The following is a 16,925-nucleotide window of genomic DNA, read 5'->3' on the forward strand; positions in this document are numbered from 1 at the left end:
GTTGATGGATTCCAAATGCAACCTGAAGAAAGCATGTTAACCTCCTGAAAAGTGCAGGAAACAAAATGCATTTTTAGGAAAACACATTTAGTGACCAAACTTGAGCCAAATCTGGCTATATTCTTCATTCATGTTTGAAAATACAAAGCATCCTTAGTTGAAGCAATAAACAATTAACTTGTGTAACCTATATCAATGAGTATGGTAGTTTTGATGTGTTTTGTTTATGAATATAATACATACATAATCCTAGGTTTAATATTTTATTTCAATGCCATTGTATGTTATGCAGAATAAATTCTGTAATGTTACATCCACTGTGACATCAAATAAAATGTGAACTAGTTTGCATAGGTTAATATTTTGGGCAGCATGAATGTTGCTCTAGTCCACCCAGGTTTAAAGATTCACAGTGCAGAGGAAAAACAGGAATTAAAGCATTTCTACTAAAATATATTTTAATAGCTGGTGTTAACTTTTTGCATAACAAAAGCCAAATTATGTTGATACATCATATGATCCAGTAATAATCCCCATCCTTTGAAAAAAACAAGTGTTTCCTTCATAACCGTATACTCCCAAAAAACATACAGTTTTGCAAAGTAACTAGAACTCTACACACTTTTAAGCAAATATAAGCTAAATTGTGCAGCGGTTCATTTTTGCTTTTTATATCACACTGCAAAAACCAACATCTGAGAGAGTTTCCACACCATGCTAATCAACGTTAATACAGTCAGTGCTGCTTTCTGATGGTTTAGCAACTTGTAATATTGAACTAGATATGATTGTAATGCTACAGTATATAACTTATTTTCCTTCTAAAATAAAAAAAAATGTTTCAACAGCAATCGGATTACAACTTAGATACAATATGCAAACGCTATATATCAGACACAAAAGCATATGAAATTCATTTGAATATACTGTAGTGGTTCAGGCAATTAAAGAAAGAAATATAGCTCCACATTTTCTTTCAGAGGGGTGATGAGATTTGAGGTGTGGTTTCTATGGTATAAAGATTGGAGAATGATTGCTAAAGCACTGTAGAATGTTTTATCCTTTTAACTCACCAGCAGTTTGCTCTTGCCAGCACAAAGCACTAGAGTTTATGTAGTTGTATGTAGATCTATGTTTAGAAAGCATCTTTAGCTTGTTTCTGTGTGGTATTTAAATATTTACTAACTACATCTTATACCATATTTCATACAGAATGTTATTCAAAATAGTTCAAATTGAACAGATTTTATTCTTTATATCACATTCTGCCCAACACTTCTGTGTTTCTGGTTGTTTTATAAGGAAAGGTGATGTACCATCACCGTACAATAAAAACTAAAATTAACTTCTCAGCCAAGCACTAGAGGCCTTCCAAGTCCCCAGGGAACTTTTAGGAAGGACACACATATCAAGAATATAATCCATTAACGTGATTCACTGTCGAGCCCTAACCTTGCTTAACTGGTGTGTGGTAGTCACTGTGGTCATGAGAAGCATATTTCAATATTAAATACGAATGTGCTATAACGGAACTTTACAACTGTAGTATTCATAATCGTAGCTTTGTTTAGAAAAAGGCTAAATGCGGATGTATGTATAATGAACAGCAAGATGCCCTGTATTACTATCTTATATACTGTATTATATTTATACTTGTGTTCTTGAAGAATAGCAGCACATTACAGTGCCCTTATTTTTCTAACACTTGAATGGGGATGAGTGAACTCCAAGTTGAATTATGGAATTCTGAGATGATTGTGTCCAGAATTTACTTATTTCCCTCCCCAGTCAGATGCTGTTCACATGTGCAATGTACGAAGTAAGGGTGATACACTGCGGTAAAATAAAAGATTTAGGTTTTATCTTCCTTGCTTGTCAGACAATTTAAAGGTGGAAAAAGCGGTATCTGGCATTTACTTCTCCCAACACTCCACAGTATATCAGCAGGGCTTCACAAACTCCTTGTAAGAATTGTACTTAACAAATTGTGGTGGTTGAACTGAGGATCTATGGATTACAAGTTGTAGCTCTCATAAAACATTTTGATATCCAGGCCCTAATCACTTTGTATATTGGGTACCACCGCTAACAACAGTGCTCTATAATTAGAATTCATTTTCCCAGATATCAAAAACCAGAAAACCATTCCAAATGAACAAAAATTACTAAAAGCATGCATTACAAAAAATTTACTACGCAAATGAATCATTTTAAACTGAGCACATTAATTATGCTGATATACCATTCTCAAGAGAAACAGGATTCATATACTCTTTTGTTTTCTTGACCGTTTTTTATTTTGAAAATTGCTTTAGGTGCTTTGCCAGGCTATAGGATATTCAGATTCATAAAGGTAGTTTTATTTCCATTGTTTAGCATATCATAGTCTTCTAACCTGATAAAATGTTTGTTTCCTGATTTAGCTTGTTACCATACATAGTGTTAGATATCCCTCTCCCAAGCTGAGAAGAATGCTAGTGTGGTTATGGGTTTGTCTGTCTGTTTTCAAAGACACTAAAAATGGCAACTTGATGCTATATATATGTGCTCCCTATGTTTCTTCTGATTCATATCTCTTTAGCATACTGACAACTTATTTTTGCCATTGTCAGCACTTCGGAGCTAGTACAAGACCACAGCAGCAAATGATATCCAGTTCTGCCTCAGACATCATCAGAAAAATTTTCCAACCATTATAAATTGTAATTCTTCCCCCTGTTACTGATGGCTGGTGATGATGACTGATACAGACATAGACGGCTTTTCAGATCACATTTAGGCTGAGCTTAAAGTGTCCGGAATTTAAATGAAGCTGTTTGACTTCCCAAGCTAGCAAATTTGACATGGAAGACACCAATAAAGAATAAGGGCCTGTTGCTGCAGCTGCTCCATGTACAAAACTCCCAAGGCTTCTGCAGAATTTTAAAACCACAGTGTAGTTATAACAGATGTGCCTAATATGGAAGATCAAGGTTTCACATTTACAGAGTCATTTTTCTTGCTTCTAACCACTCTCTGAAATTAATTTCTGCTGGGGAGCTTCACCCATGAAATTCGTTGTCTGACAAGAAAATACACTTGTCCCACTTACTTTTCAATATTTATGGTCCACTCTTTTTTTAAAAAAAAACACAATCCTAGAAATGTACTGTTCTCTGTCTTGCAGCATGGGATTTTCTCCCTTACTAACAATACAATGGAAGTGAAGGAGCTTGCTGCCTTTTAACTGTGTGCAAAGCAGAATTGGCAGGTGTCTTGCACTGGTGGGTTGCTTTTAACATAATGAATACTTACTGCCTTCCTTCATTATTGTTAAATGAAATAATGCAGGCAGGCTGACTTTTTGAAATCAGAAATAGAAAATTCTCTATAAACACAGCATAAATTTAATTCAATTTTTAAAAACTAAAACATACAGGAAGGCCAGTGCAGCTTCAAAACTCTGGATGGCTACTAAATGGCTACCATCTTTAATTCACATCTGAGTACAGAAAAAAAAATTGTTCCTTACACACACACACACACACGCACCAACTCGCCCATGACACTTTACATGATTTTGTGCTCCCTCTGACTTAGGACCTGATCCTGTAAGAGAACGGCAAGGGAGGAATACTGTATCCACACAGAGCTCAATGAGCAGGATCAGGGCCACGTGATATTGCGACTAGCTGTTGTGCCCCAATGATTAGAATCACACCTGGATCCTTCAGTCTTGACCACAAGCCAATGGACAACAGAAATAAAATACCTGGCAGTTTGTGGGTAACAAAATGATCAGGCCTGTAATGTTTATACTGTTTCCTACTAATGGCTTAGCTGATCCAAAGTTGAAAGAGAATATACTCACTTTAGTTTTCCTTTTTTATCTTACTTTGAATGGAGTTTAAGGTGGAAGAGAAGTATTAGAAAGCCAAAATGGAATCTTTTGCATAAACAATTTGGGACAATAATATTTCCATTTTTGGTACTGAATCCTGGAATCAAAGTACTTTTTATGCAGGAATAAAGAACTTGGTTGGATCTAAAGATCAATCTTAGGAGCTAAAACATAGTCTATAGCTTTCCTTTTGCTGACTGCCTCATAATATTCACCAGCTTTTCCTCTTTTTGGTTTTGGGGAGGAAGCTGGAATGAGAGTGGTAGGATTTTTGTTTGTTTAGTTTTTGCTTTGGTGGAAGCTATGAGAAGAAAATAAACTCAATAGCAGTCAATGATGTTTGTCCTTCTTTAATCATTCGGTGAACATATAACCCACTTTTGGACAACCAAGTGATGTCACAACTAGAGCCAGTGTTTTGGAAGGAACTCAAGCAATAGGCCATTGAACTGTAACATATCATAAAATCAGAGCTCCTCTCAACTTTTCTACAGAGGTGCAGGACTCCCTTGCAGCAGGGGTGGGTACATGTCGGTTTTATCACCAAAGCAGACATTAAGCAAGTCACTTGTGGGAAGAACGAAGGCTGTAGCTATAAGCTTCATGAGGCCACATAGTATATAGCCCTAAGACTGGCTATTTACAGCAGGATAGTTAAGGATAAAGGATGTAATGGAAATTGTTTGTACAGTGCTTTGAAGATGGACATTGCTATCTAAATGTTAAGTATTATTTAATGTATGCAGTGTTGCTGTAGCCATGTCAGGCCCAGGATATCAGAGAGACAAGATGGGTGAGGTAATATCTTTCATTGGACCAGCTTCTGTTTGTCAGAGAGAGAAAACTTTTGAGCTTGAAGAAGAGCTCTGTGTAAGCTCAAAAGCTTGTCTCTCTCACCAACAGAAGTTGATCCATTGAAACATATTATCTCACCCACCTGATCTCTCAATTATTATTTAAGGGAAACAGAAGAGGTGGCAATTTGGCTCTGCACTCTGAACAGTGCCAGTGGGAAATATGTTGTGGAAAACACAGATTTGCCATGAATCAAGGCACAATCAAAACTGATGGATTGGGAAGCAAGTAAAACTGACAGGAGATAAGGGCACAGACATGAAGGAGAGCCAGTGTAAGACCCAGGAATGAGTGCGGTTGTGTGGGCAAGTGAGAGTTGGGAACTTTCACTGTCAAGAGACAGACCTTTGTTTCTTGTAAGGCTGCTGGGCAGTAGGATTTTTACCAGCACATTATCTGCTGTTACTTAAAAGGTTGAATTATCCAGTCATCATTTTTATTGGGACATTAAATGCTCTATGTTAAACAGCTTTAAAAATTATTAGAATGTGATACTAAATTGAAAGTATTAGCTTCCTGTGATCTTAAAGTGACATAAGAAAAGAATCCATGTTATGGTTACGTTTAAACGAGAATCTAAGAAAAAGACATTTCTCCTTTATAGCTAAGGGATGGAAACCTTTACATAATAGGCAGCACCGGGCTTTCACATATGTCTTTTGTTCTTACAAAGTATTATTATAAGCAATACTGTTTGGATATGTGTGTCAGATTGTGATTCTTACATCAAATTGTTATATTAGTGATAAAGTAATGAACATGGGGTCTTAAAAGTTTCTTCTGAGTATTTTGTTTCAAAAGGTTAAGTTTTGAGTAAATCAGAATAAAGCTCAAAGGACTAGGGACAAAAATTAGTTAACATACTCAATGTAATTTGCTGGAAGCATTCCTGTTTTCCCAGTTCTCTGAACTGTACCATACATCCAGCCATCATCAATTGGTTGCACATTGATGATATAGTCCCCATCCCTGAAGGAAACTTCATCTTCATCTTGAGCACTGTAGTCATACATAGCTCTGTATGTTCTCTGTTGAAGGAAAAGAAACAGGGCCATGAAGAATCCACCATTGACAGACATTGCTTCTCTGCCTCATACATATACACACAGCACTATCTTTAGTAAGCTGAAATACAGAATTCAAACCCACATGCAGAGAGAGTGCAGTCTATACTATCTAAGAGATATATGCTGAATAGAACTGGATGGACTATTTGTGTCAAATAACTTATTTAGCAAATTCAGTCATGAGACTGATTTTTATGAACATATGCATTACATACACCATGCAACCACATTTCGCTCTGGAAATATTCACCATTACTGATGCCTTGTGTATTCACTACCCATAGTTAATTATCCATGCTGCATGACTAGCCATCCAAACCACATGGTACTGTTTCTGTCCTGCCTGGATGATCCCAAACAGGCTGTGTCTTCACTAAGAGAAAAGACGTGTTCTTAACTCACGTTAGCTAATTCGACCTGCCACCTCACATGAACACTACAAACCTTTACTACGATTCCACCTCAAGTTAGCTAACGTGAGTTAAGAACACACCTTTTTGTTCCTAGTGAAGATAAGATTTCATGATGACTGGGTAAATATTTGTGGTGGGAATGCTCATGTGAGTACATATTTGTACTGCTATTCATGTACACGTAAAATGTACATGAGTATTCATGCACAAATACTAAGTATTTGTGATTCTTTTATCTTTTTGTGAGCAAAATTTTGCTCACATGAATGTTTATGGATAGCTGGGTTTACACTTGTTTATACTAGGGTTAAGGCTGGGATAAGGGTTGAAGTTATATTTTTAATAGATGGCAAAGGCATCCACAGTCACCAATAGGCTCTTTTTAATGTAAATCCAAACAAATAAAGTGCAAACTAATCTTGTTAACTAAATGTCACAGTGCTTCTACTCCTGTGTCAACTACATTCCCTTCCTAAGTTTAATATTTATTTCATATACATATATTGGTACTATTGTCAGCTATCAAAGATTAAAAAGTGGCTTTAGACTCATAGAGAACAGATTCCCACTAAGCCTTGATGGGCAAGATGATTGTTATACTTTAGCTGGAGAATGAACCTTCCCCAAATTTCCCCAAATGCTACTGAAACTGCAGGTTCTGCTAATTTAAAAAAGTCATATGAGTTCTCTACTTTCCTTTTCCTTCCTAGCTTCTTGGCAGAAGCCAAGAGCAGCTCAGGAATCACAAATAGTATCCCACTCACCTAAGAGCTCTTTTCCATTTCTCACTATATCCAGCAATGTTAGCTAGATGTTTCTGCTGATATGATCAAAGGTAAAAAAAACAGTTGATGTTGGCCAGTATGTTGGCTTTTGGAGTGAACACCCAATAAGCTCTATCAAGGGGATATTGTCAAGCTGTCTGCCTACCAACTCAGGAAGATAACACTAGACTGCTTCATGTTCACATGGTCTAGATAATTAACATTTTTAAAAAATGAAAATTTAAGTTCAGCACAGATGGAAGTTCCACCAGCAGGAAATACCTAAGTGGGTCATATATCACAGACTTACAGTAAGGTGTGTTTCCTTATTCCTGCTTCCATGCTAGAAACAGATTTAATGGTCCTGCACTTCTCCTTTGCCTTCTAAATGGATTATCTGTAGAAGAGCTGTGAATGCCAGAGTAGGGGAGAACACATTGTGCAGCAGAAAACTAACTTACGGGTTAAATACTGGGTAGCAATGTTATACCTTTCTCTGCTAGACTGAAGAGCCCATTATTGAATACTTGCTCCCCATGTAGGTACCTACAGACTGTAATCAAGTCACCTCTTAACCTTCTCTTTGTTAAGCTAAATAGATTGAGCTCTTTGAGTCTTTCACTGTAAGATATGTTTTCTAATCCTTTAATCATTCTTGTGGCTTTCCTCTGAACCCTATCCAATTTATCAATGTCCTTTTTGAAATGTGGGAACCAGAACTGGACACAGTAGTCCAGCAGTGGTCGACACAGTGTCAAATACAGAGTTAAAATAACCTTCCTATTCCTACTCGAGATTCCCTGGTTTATACATGCAAGGATCACATTAGCTCTTTTGGCCACAGCATCACAATGGGAGCTCATGTTCAGCTGATTATCCATAGAATCATAGACTTTAAGGTCAGAAGGGACCATTATGATCATCTAGTCTGATCTCCTGCACAATGCAGGCCACAGAATCTCACCCACCCACTCCTGTAACAAACCCCTAACCTATGTCTGAGCTACTGAAGTCCTCAAATTGTGGTTTAAAGACTTCAAGGTGCAGAGAATCCTCCAGCAAGTGACCCATGCCCCATGCTGCAGAGGAAAATTCCTTCCTGACCCCAAATATGGCAATCAGCTGAACCCTGAGCATGTGGGCAAGACTCACCAGCCAGACACTCAGGAAAGAATTTTCTGTGGTAACTCAGACCATGACCCCCAAATCCACCATCGACCATGACCCCCAAATCTTTTTCAGTGACTCTGCTTCCCAGGATAGAGTCCTCCTTTCCTTTAAGTATCGCCTAAATGTTTTGTTCCTAGATGTGTATATTTACATTTAGCTATATTAAAATGCATATTGTTTGCTTGCATCCACTTTACCAAGCAATCCAGATTGATCTGAATCAGTGACCTGCCCTCTTCCTCATTTCCCACTCCCCCAATTTTTGTGTCAGCTGCAACCTTTATCTATGACGATTTTATGTTTTTTTCCAGATCATTGTTAAATAGCACAGGGCAAAAGAACGGATCTCTGCGGGACCCCATTGGAAACAGACTTGCTCAATGACAATTCCCTGTTTACAGTTACATTTTGAGACCAATCAATTAGCCAGCTTTTAATCCATTTAACATGTGCCGTGAGCAGAGACCTCATAAAGGAATCAGCCATTTGACATGCATTTTAATTCTTTGGCGTGTGATTCCTTTTAACCAGCTTGATAGCATCACAGTGCTGCAAAGTTGTAAAGACAAGCTGATAACTCCATATTTTTAAAAAATTTATTAGGGCCCCTAATGCTGCTGAGATACCCAAATTTATGGCTCTAAGACCTAATTAGGTGGTAAATGGCTGTCAGGAAAAAAAATCTGTAATAATCCAGTTAGCATTTAGTACCTAATATCGCTTCAGAGTGTAGTTTAAATGACTCAAATAAGGGATTTTAAAAATGCATTTAAGTGAATTATTCCTCTAATCAAGAGTAAGTTAAACAGATACTGAAAGCACAGTAGAGCATAAGAAAGGGGTTATGTGGGGGCAGTTGTAAAGTGGGTCAAACTTGACTCCCTTTATCCGGTATCCCATCAAAGGCATGAATCTGCAGTCATTGTATACACAAAACACCCACTGATAGCAATGAAAGTTATCTGCATATAATCGCTGAAGCACAGTTGTAATATTCCCAGTTTACAGGCCAGATGTGGTCTGATACATGTATTCAACCATCAGTTTCAGACTGCTCTCCATTTTGGCCTGTCGTCACCCATGGCAGATGCAACAGTGCTGTGCACATAGAACCATAAAGGAAAACCAACTGGGATTATGGAATTTGCTTTCCAACAACCTTGCAATTACCTTAAGGCTTTGGAATGATCTCAACTGTTTGTAATGATCTCCACTTTTCAAACAGCCAAATGGAGCCTAGCGCTTTCTGATCTGAACCTTGTGAGAATGTTAACAAACCATTCCCATCATTGCTAACTAGCACAGCGGCCCAGCTGTTAGTAATACTGAGAGCCTTAGTGTAGGTGACTTGCCAGCTCCAGCAGTTTTCAGCACCATGACTCCATGCAGCAAATCACTTAAGCACTTGCTTAACTTTAAGCTTGTTAGTAGTTCCATCAGCTTTGCTAGAGTGGGGTCCATGTCAGTTACAGTTGCTCTAAGCAGTTCAAGAGAACATGGTATTGGAAACGCTGGCGGATGGTCAACAATGGAATTCCCATCTTTTGGACCTATACAATGCTCGTGCAATGGTTGAAGATTTCCTTACAATTTCTAGAGTAGACAGCAGCTACGATGAATGGAGAATGAGAGAAGTGCTGATATAATAAGCGCCAAGAAAGTGAAAGTTATGAAATTAAGTTGGGCTGCTTGGCAGGCCACTAATCAGGATGCTAGGAAGCCAGTCACCCAGGGAGCCAGACAGCCCTGGGAGCCTGCCAGGTGGGCTGTCAGATTTCTAGGCTCCCTGGAATCTCCAGTTCCCCAATTTCCTGCCTGGCAGACAGGCAGGCTGCACAGCTTCCTGAGGTTCCCGTTTCCTCTGCAGCCCTCTAGGTGGGCTGCCTAGGTACCAGTTTGTCTGCCTGGCAGGCAGGCTGCCCAGCTCCCTTGCTAGTTGGCTGCTCAGTTGTCTTGCTGGACAGGCAGCTGGGCAGAACACTGAGGTCTGAAATACCAAAATGTTTCTGCCAGGGGAACGTTTTGGTGTTTTTGAAACAAAATATAGCTGCATTTTAGTTCTGTGAAAATGTCTTAGTTTTTAGCATTTTTTTTTCCTGATTTGGGACAAAAACACTTCTGAAAACTAAATTTTTTTCATGGAACTAAAATTCCATTTTCTGGCCAGCTCTAATCTTTGTTAATGAGTCAACATCCTGCGACTTCAATTAAGGTGAGAGAGCTAACAAAAATACATCCTCTGAAATATCCTGTAGATCTGCCAGAAAAAAAGGGAAAACCAAAGCTGACATTTATGATAGTCTTAAGCTAAAAAAACAATGGAGCTCTAGTCACTACCACAATAAGAAATGTTAAAAATGTTAGTAATTTTAAAAAAAATCTTAAGAAATCAAAGAAGCAAACAAATATGCACAAGTCCAATTTTCAGAAATCTTTTGTAAGTCCTCATTGACATCCAATACCATAGCTAGCTATACCAACTAAAAAACAAGGTTCACCTGCAAAAAGCACAAACATGGCCTTGTTAGAACTATAAATTCCCTCCAGCTTTAAATTTCTGTGTGTCTATTTGATCAGACAGATTAAAAACAACAGCAAATGGAAACCTCATTACTTAGTTCATTGTGTGAAGAAGTGCTACCGCAACATTTTCTTCTTTCTAGAGTATATGAATAATGTAGATAATTTCATTGTTCTTTGGAGCACATATCTAAATTCACATCATTCAGTTTTTGAGATAAAAATCTCTTGCTACTTTTCTGCATCACCTAATCCTATGCATATTTTACCTGCAGTTAGGACCATATGAAGCATTTCTTTAATTTGAAAATAAGTACAATATGAAGGAATCCAGAAGAATGATTATTTCCCAAGGTTCCCAATTCTGGGATTGCAAAGGTTACCAGCGGATTTATATTTATAAGACATTTACCAGTAGCTAAAGGGGGGTGCATTGAAAAGAATGATTCTTTCAATTCAATACTCACCAAGCCTGCTGAATGTGGCTGCGAATGCATCGACCTCATAGATGACATACTGGTCTGGTGCATATATCCATACCCTTGGGACTGACTTTGTTGATATGCTCCAGGAAGCACAGGGGCTGCACATTAAAGACATACAGAAGCATTACTACAAGAGTTAAAACAATATCCTTATTGAGTGTGTGTGTGCAACTTCTCTTAGCGGTTGGTAGCAGCTGTAGATTGCTCTCCCGATTAGAAACCTGCAGCATAAATTGGGATTCATGTTCCAAAAGGTAGGTAACTCTAAATCAGTAGAGAAGAGTTTTAAGTGACAAAACAAGCCTTGTGTAGGTTGAATTCTACATAAACCTAACACAATCAGCAGAGAAATATTCATTAGCATCATAACTGGAAGCACAACAGTGAGTAGGAAGGCTTGAAAGACCTCGAGAAACATGACCACACATGTGCACCAAAATCAGGGACATCACTAAGGCCAAGTCATTAAACACAGCTATATCGCCCGGGGTGTGAAAAGCACACACCCCTGAGTGACATAGTTAAGCCAACTTGACCCCTGGTGTAGATACCACTAGGTTGACGGAAGAATTCTTCCATTGACCCAAGCTACCACCTCCCAGGGAGGTGGATTAACTACAGTGATGGGGAAACCGCTCTATCACTGTAGTGACTGTCTACACTGAAGAGCTCCAGCAATGCAGCTGCAGCTCTGTAGCTGTGCCTCTGTAGTGGTATAAGTGTAGACAGAGAACGCAAAACTTTGATGGTACACTGAGATAGTAGAGAAAAATGATACCATGGGGGCACACGACAGTTTGATTTTTGTTAATGAAAAAAGACAAAACTAAAACTAAGTACTGAAACAAAGTTGAAATATTTTAGTAACACTGCTTAACCAATTTATTTCTAATTATAGTATATTTACCTTCTTTTATAGGCTAAAGACCTAGAAAAGCTTATTTCATCTAGGTATATGTGACCGTTTAGCAATGGGTACTGATCTAGGTTCCCTTAGTTTATGCTGACTCCATCAACACCCTGGCCAAGCATAGAGATTAATTAAAATCTGCCAATTTCTTTCTGTCCCTTTCCTTTGTCCTCCTATGTCCATTAGGCTCTGTCCAACATTGCTCTTCCCTCCCACAGATACACACACATTTCTTTGGTAGTGTGATTTTACCAACCACAGGTGACAACACTATACTGTGTTTTATTGATGAGAAGCTGCTGAAAGTTCGAATAAAAACCGTGTGGACCCTTGTGATGATTTGGGAATGTCTGTACAATTTATGAATTGTGATGTGAACTCGATCTGTGTCAGGCCACAAACTCCATCTGGTACATTTAGCTTTTTTGCCTTCTCTGTTTCCTATTTGCCTCCATGTTGGGCTGAAGTCCCCACACAGAGAGATACAGGGCTGACACTAGAGGGTAGTTGACTAAGTACTCAGCTACAGGAAATCTAGAAATTCACTCTAGACTAAAAACTGGTCGCTACCCAGAAGAACCGGTTTAGCAGGGGGAGGTCACCTTGGCAACAAAGGCGTTTGTGCTTATGTGGGGATGCTGAAAATGGCATCATCTGACAGAGAAGAATGAAAGTTTCAAAAGGGATGAAGAAAAGGAGTACTTGTGGCACCTTAGAATAACAAATTTATTTGAGCATAAGCTTTTGTGAGCTATAGCTCAGTTCATTGGATGCATGCAGTGGAAAATACAGTGGGGAGATTTTATATACACAGAGAACATGAAACAATGGGTGTTAACATACACACTGTAACGAGAGTGATCGCGGTTCTGCTCAGGGGCCATTTTCCTCTATTCCAGGAGAAAGAAGCAATGCAGCATGAACCATGCACTGAAGCCTGACCCAGCCCAAAGAATGTCCCGGAGTGGTGAGGAAACTCAGGTAGAAATATTCATGTAATGTTTATTGGTTTAAATCTTCTGTACTCTCCTGTGCCTTATATGATTAAGTATAAAATAACACGTGTTAGACACCGAGCAAAGTCTGTGTGTGATAGGCTTCATAACTGCTGCATGCCCCTAAGAGAGTTAAACTGTAAACCAGCAGCATCACACCCTGAAGTGGAGTTCTGGGAGAGGGTGTGTTTAAATACACAGGAGGCTGAGGGAGCTCAACAGTGGGTTCTACCTTTCAGACGAGAATACCAAATAGAAGGTCTGTGCCCCAAGAGTGTGCCTAGGGACCCCAAGTTTGAGCAGTGGCTGGATTCTGTTCAGGCTCCAAGAGCTTAAAGCACCTGTGAATCCAAAGCAACAAAGCCTGGATTTTCCTCACAGCAGTCCTTGGGAGTGGCTGGAAGGGGGTGCTCGCTAAGTTCTGTGACAAACCTCTACCCTTACTCCTTGCTAGAAGGAGATTCCTAATAATTTAAATCAATAGTCTCTGTTCCAACATCCTGCTTTGACACTGGACTGACAGAATCTGAAAAACAAGTGTCCTTGGGCATCTGTGAAACCCAAGTGTAGCTGAGGTGGCCATTCTGTACCTTTTCAACAAGGTTTGTTTTTGGGGAAGGTGGACGGTCCTGACAATAACTGGTAAGGTGGTTAATATCCAAATAGTGAAGGTTTAATCATTTCCTGTCTAACCATGGTTTGCAAGCCTCACCAATATTGGGCCTAACATCTCTCTGCTGGTTTTATCCAGCTATTGAGAACCTTAGCCCATCTCTCAAATAGTTAATTGGCATTCTCCAAGCACAACTGAAACCTCACTAAGCAACAGTGCAAAAATAATCATAAAGATGGTACATTTCTTTTGACACTTTTTCCACAAAATGATCAAGCCTCAGGATGGGTTCAAAACTGATACAGGACAGGAGCAGTGCAAAAATAATTTACGGAGGGGATCAAGAGGTGCAGAATTAATTAATGTGGGGCTGCAGAGGTTGCAGAATTAATTTATTGGCAGTTAAGGTTTTGGGGAGGAGCTGGAAGACAGCATACCATCAGGCAGTGCTTTAATGCAAGATATTGGCAAGTATGCAAGAATCGTCTGGCCTTTTTACCTCTGAAGGAACCAGGACGTATAGAAGGGTGTGAAATGAACTATGGGGAAAGGTTTGCTGAATTGTGCTGGAATGAAAGTTCAATTTGTGCTTTGTGAGAAGTTTCATTTTCATTTTACCCAACCTGCTTCCCTATCCCTAATTCTGAGATTGGTGGTTTGAGCAAATGGTTAGAGTTTTCCTGTAACTAGTAATTTTTTAATATGTAATATATTAAAATATTGAGTGCTCATTATCCAGTCATCATATCCATTATGTTATACTTTTTAAAGATAGTGAATTACTATATTCTTAAATAAGGTATTTGTGATTTGGGGACACCTATTTCAAACTACTACAAATGCACAGATTGTGCTGTGAGGTGAGAGAGTAAAGTTGAAGCCATATGTTGATTTAGTCAGAGAAGTTCCTATAATATGAAGCCACTCGGGGACAGTAATATGCAGTACTGGAATATAATGAATAATGGATGTTTTAGATGTGGCGACTTCATTCTTGTGATGTATGAGTGCACAGATACTTTAAAGCAGTTTAATCATCAGAAAATTAGTGCTCATTAATGTGTTCACAAGGTGATCTTGATATTAAGTTAATGGTTCTAAGCAGTTCATCAGATAATTTATGTTTCAATGTTGTCACATACTACTTCTAAACGATCAGACATGGCCTCTCCTGAGAAAATGGATAGAAGCGCAATTTAGTCAAAAGTTACTGTGAGCACGCTTCGGTGAACATATTTTGCCTAATTTCAAACTCATTTGAACACTGTGGGCCAAATTCACCACAAGTGTAAATGAGAGCAACTCCACTGAAATCAATGGTGTGTTCTGCTTATGCCAGTGATAAATGTGGCTACGTGTGTTCAAAACTAAGAGCAGAATTCAATCTTTCTGAGTTCACAGTGTATTGGGAATGAGCATCTGGTCAGTTCTTATCCGTTACTGAACTCTGCTCCTGCTCCAGCAGCTCACACTCCCTCTGCTATGCAGGGACAGAAAGAGAGAAGGAGTCCTCTACTCCTGTCAGGAGAGGCAGATAAACCCCAACCCAAACAACCCCTTTACTCAGCTCCTGTCAAGAAAAGGCACCCTAACAACCCCAGCTTTCATCCCAATGGAAAGTGGAGTGATGATGCCAATGGAAACCCTTCTCTCATGACTTCTTCTCCCTAATAGGGCCTACGTCCCTCAACAATCATCACTCCTCTCTCATTGTCTGTGTTCAGAGTATCTTCCAAATCCAGAAAGGCTCTTCTGAGAATGGGTGGCCCACACACTCAGAACCAATATGCCAACCATCGGCAGTAGAACTGTGGAAATATGCTTCCTTGCCCTGATGTCCAGATTCTGTCCAGGCGAAAGAAGTCAAACAAACAAAAACAGAATCTACTTGCTAATGTTATCTGGCTGTAATAGAAATTTCCAGAAATTACTCAGGCTACATAGACTCATAGAAGATTAGGGTTGGAAGAGACTGCAGGAGGCCACCTAGTCCAACACCCTGCTCAAAGCAGGACCAACCCCAACTAAATCATCCCGAGTGCTACAGTGGTGCAGCTGCATCAATGCAGCTGCACCACTGTAGCGCTACTGATGAAGATGCTCTTTGACAATGAGAGAGAGCTTTCTCGTCAGCTTAGTAACTCCACCTCGCATGACAGGTGGCAGCTCTGTCAGTGGGAGAAGCTCTTGTTTGAAAATTTAATAAGTGGGCGATGGAAGCTGGCATCATGGCCTGATTGGAGGTGGGAGTCAATAACTTGATAGTGAATGAGGTGTTAGGTATGCTGAGGAGAGATCGTGAAAGGCCTTGTAAATTAACCCAAGTAGCTTCTGTCTGATGCAACAGAAAATGGGGAGCCAGTGGAGGGATGCAAAGCGTGGGGCAATGTTCTCAAAACAATGGGCTAGGGAAATTATCTTAGCAGCAGTGTGCTGAATAGATATGAGTAGGGCAAGACTGTATTTGTCAAAGAGGATGTTGCACTAATTGAGATACAGGTTATGAGAGCCTGGACAAACATTCTACCTGCAAGAAAGGAAAGCCCATATCTTAGAGAAGTTCTTGCTGAATCTTTCAGCATGATTTAGACATAGCCTGGCTGTGAGGATCTAGAGAGAGGTTTGAATCGAAGATGACTCCCAGGTTATAGGCCTGAGCTACAGACAGGGTGATGATATGAGGATGACTGGGAGAGGTGGGGGGGAGGGGAGAGATTAGAAGCTCTGTTTTAGCCATATTGAGTTGGAAATGATTGCTACATAACCATGAGGAGATGTCAGAGAAACAGGCTAAGTCTTTAGTTTGGACAAAAGGAGACAGGTCTAGAGTAAAGAGATAGATCTAGGAGTCATCAGTATAGAGGTAGTAGTTGAATTTGTGTTTGCTGATGAGATTACCCAAAGATAAGATGTAGAAGGAGAAGAGAAGGTGACTCAGGACAGAGCCCTGTGGGACCCATGCAGAAAGTTGAAATGAGAGTGGGTGTGGGGTGGGGCTGAAGAAGATCTTCCAAAGGAAATTCTGAAGTAGTGATAAGAGAAGTAGGAGGAGAACCAGAAGAGGACAGAGTCACAGAAGTGAGGTAGAGTAGACCAGGAAATGATTTTCCTGCACTGTGAGAAGTTTTGAGATTGCAAAAAAATATTCCCATCCCAAATCAGGACAAAAAGTGAAAAATCTTAATTTTTTTCACAAACTGAAAATCTGGAGAAAAAATGGTTCAAGTAAATAAATGTTTTGTTTCGATAATTT

At 39.3% G+C, this 16,925-nt stretch overlaps 1 protein-coding gene across 10 annotated transcripts in view; it reads right to left on the reverse strand.

The window, feature by feature from the left end:
* Positions 1–249: 249 nt before the first annotated feature.
* Positions 250–16,925, reverse strand: part of NEBL (nebulette) — a 379,942-nt gene continuing 363,266 nt past the window's right edge. For all 10 annotated transcript variants that reach the window (XM_037890826.2, XM_043541304.1, XM_037890823.2 and 7 more), the window contains 2 exons: positions 11,137–11,252; positions 250–5,763 (listed from right to left, as the gene is read on the reverse strand). In XM_037890826.2, the coding sequence (XP_037746754.1) occupies positions 5,587–5,763; positions 11,137–11,252 (293 nt within the window). In that variant the 3' untranslated portion in view covers positions 250–5,586. The remainder of the gene's footprint in view (positions 5,764–11,136; positions 11,253–16,925) is intronic.

The sequence above is a fragment of the Chelonia mydas genome, chromosome 2, assembly GCF_015237465.2.
Source record: "Chelonia mydas isolate rCheMyd1 chromosome 2, rCheMyd1.pri.v2, whole genome shotgun sequence".
Taxonomy (NCBI): Eukaryota; Metazoa; Chordata; order Testudines; family Cheloniidae; genus Chelonia; species Chelonia mydas.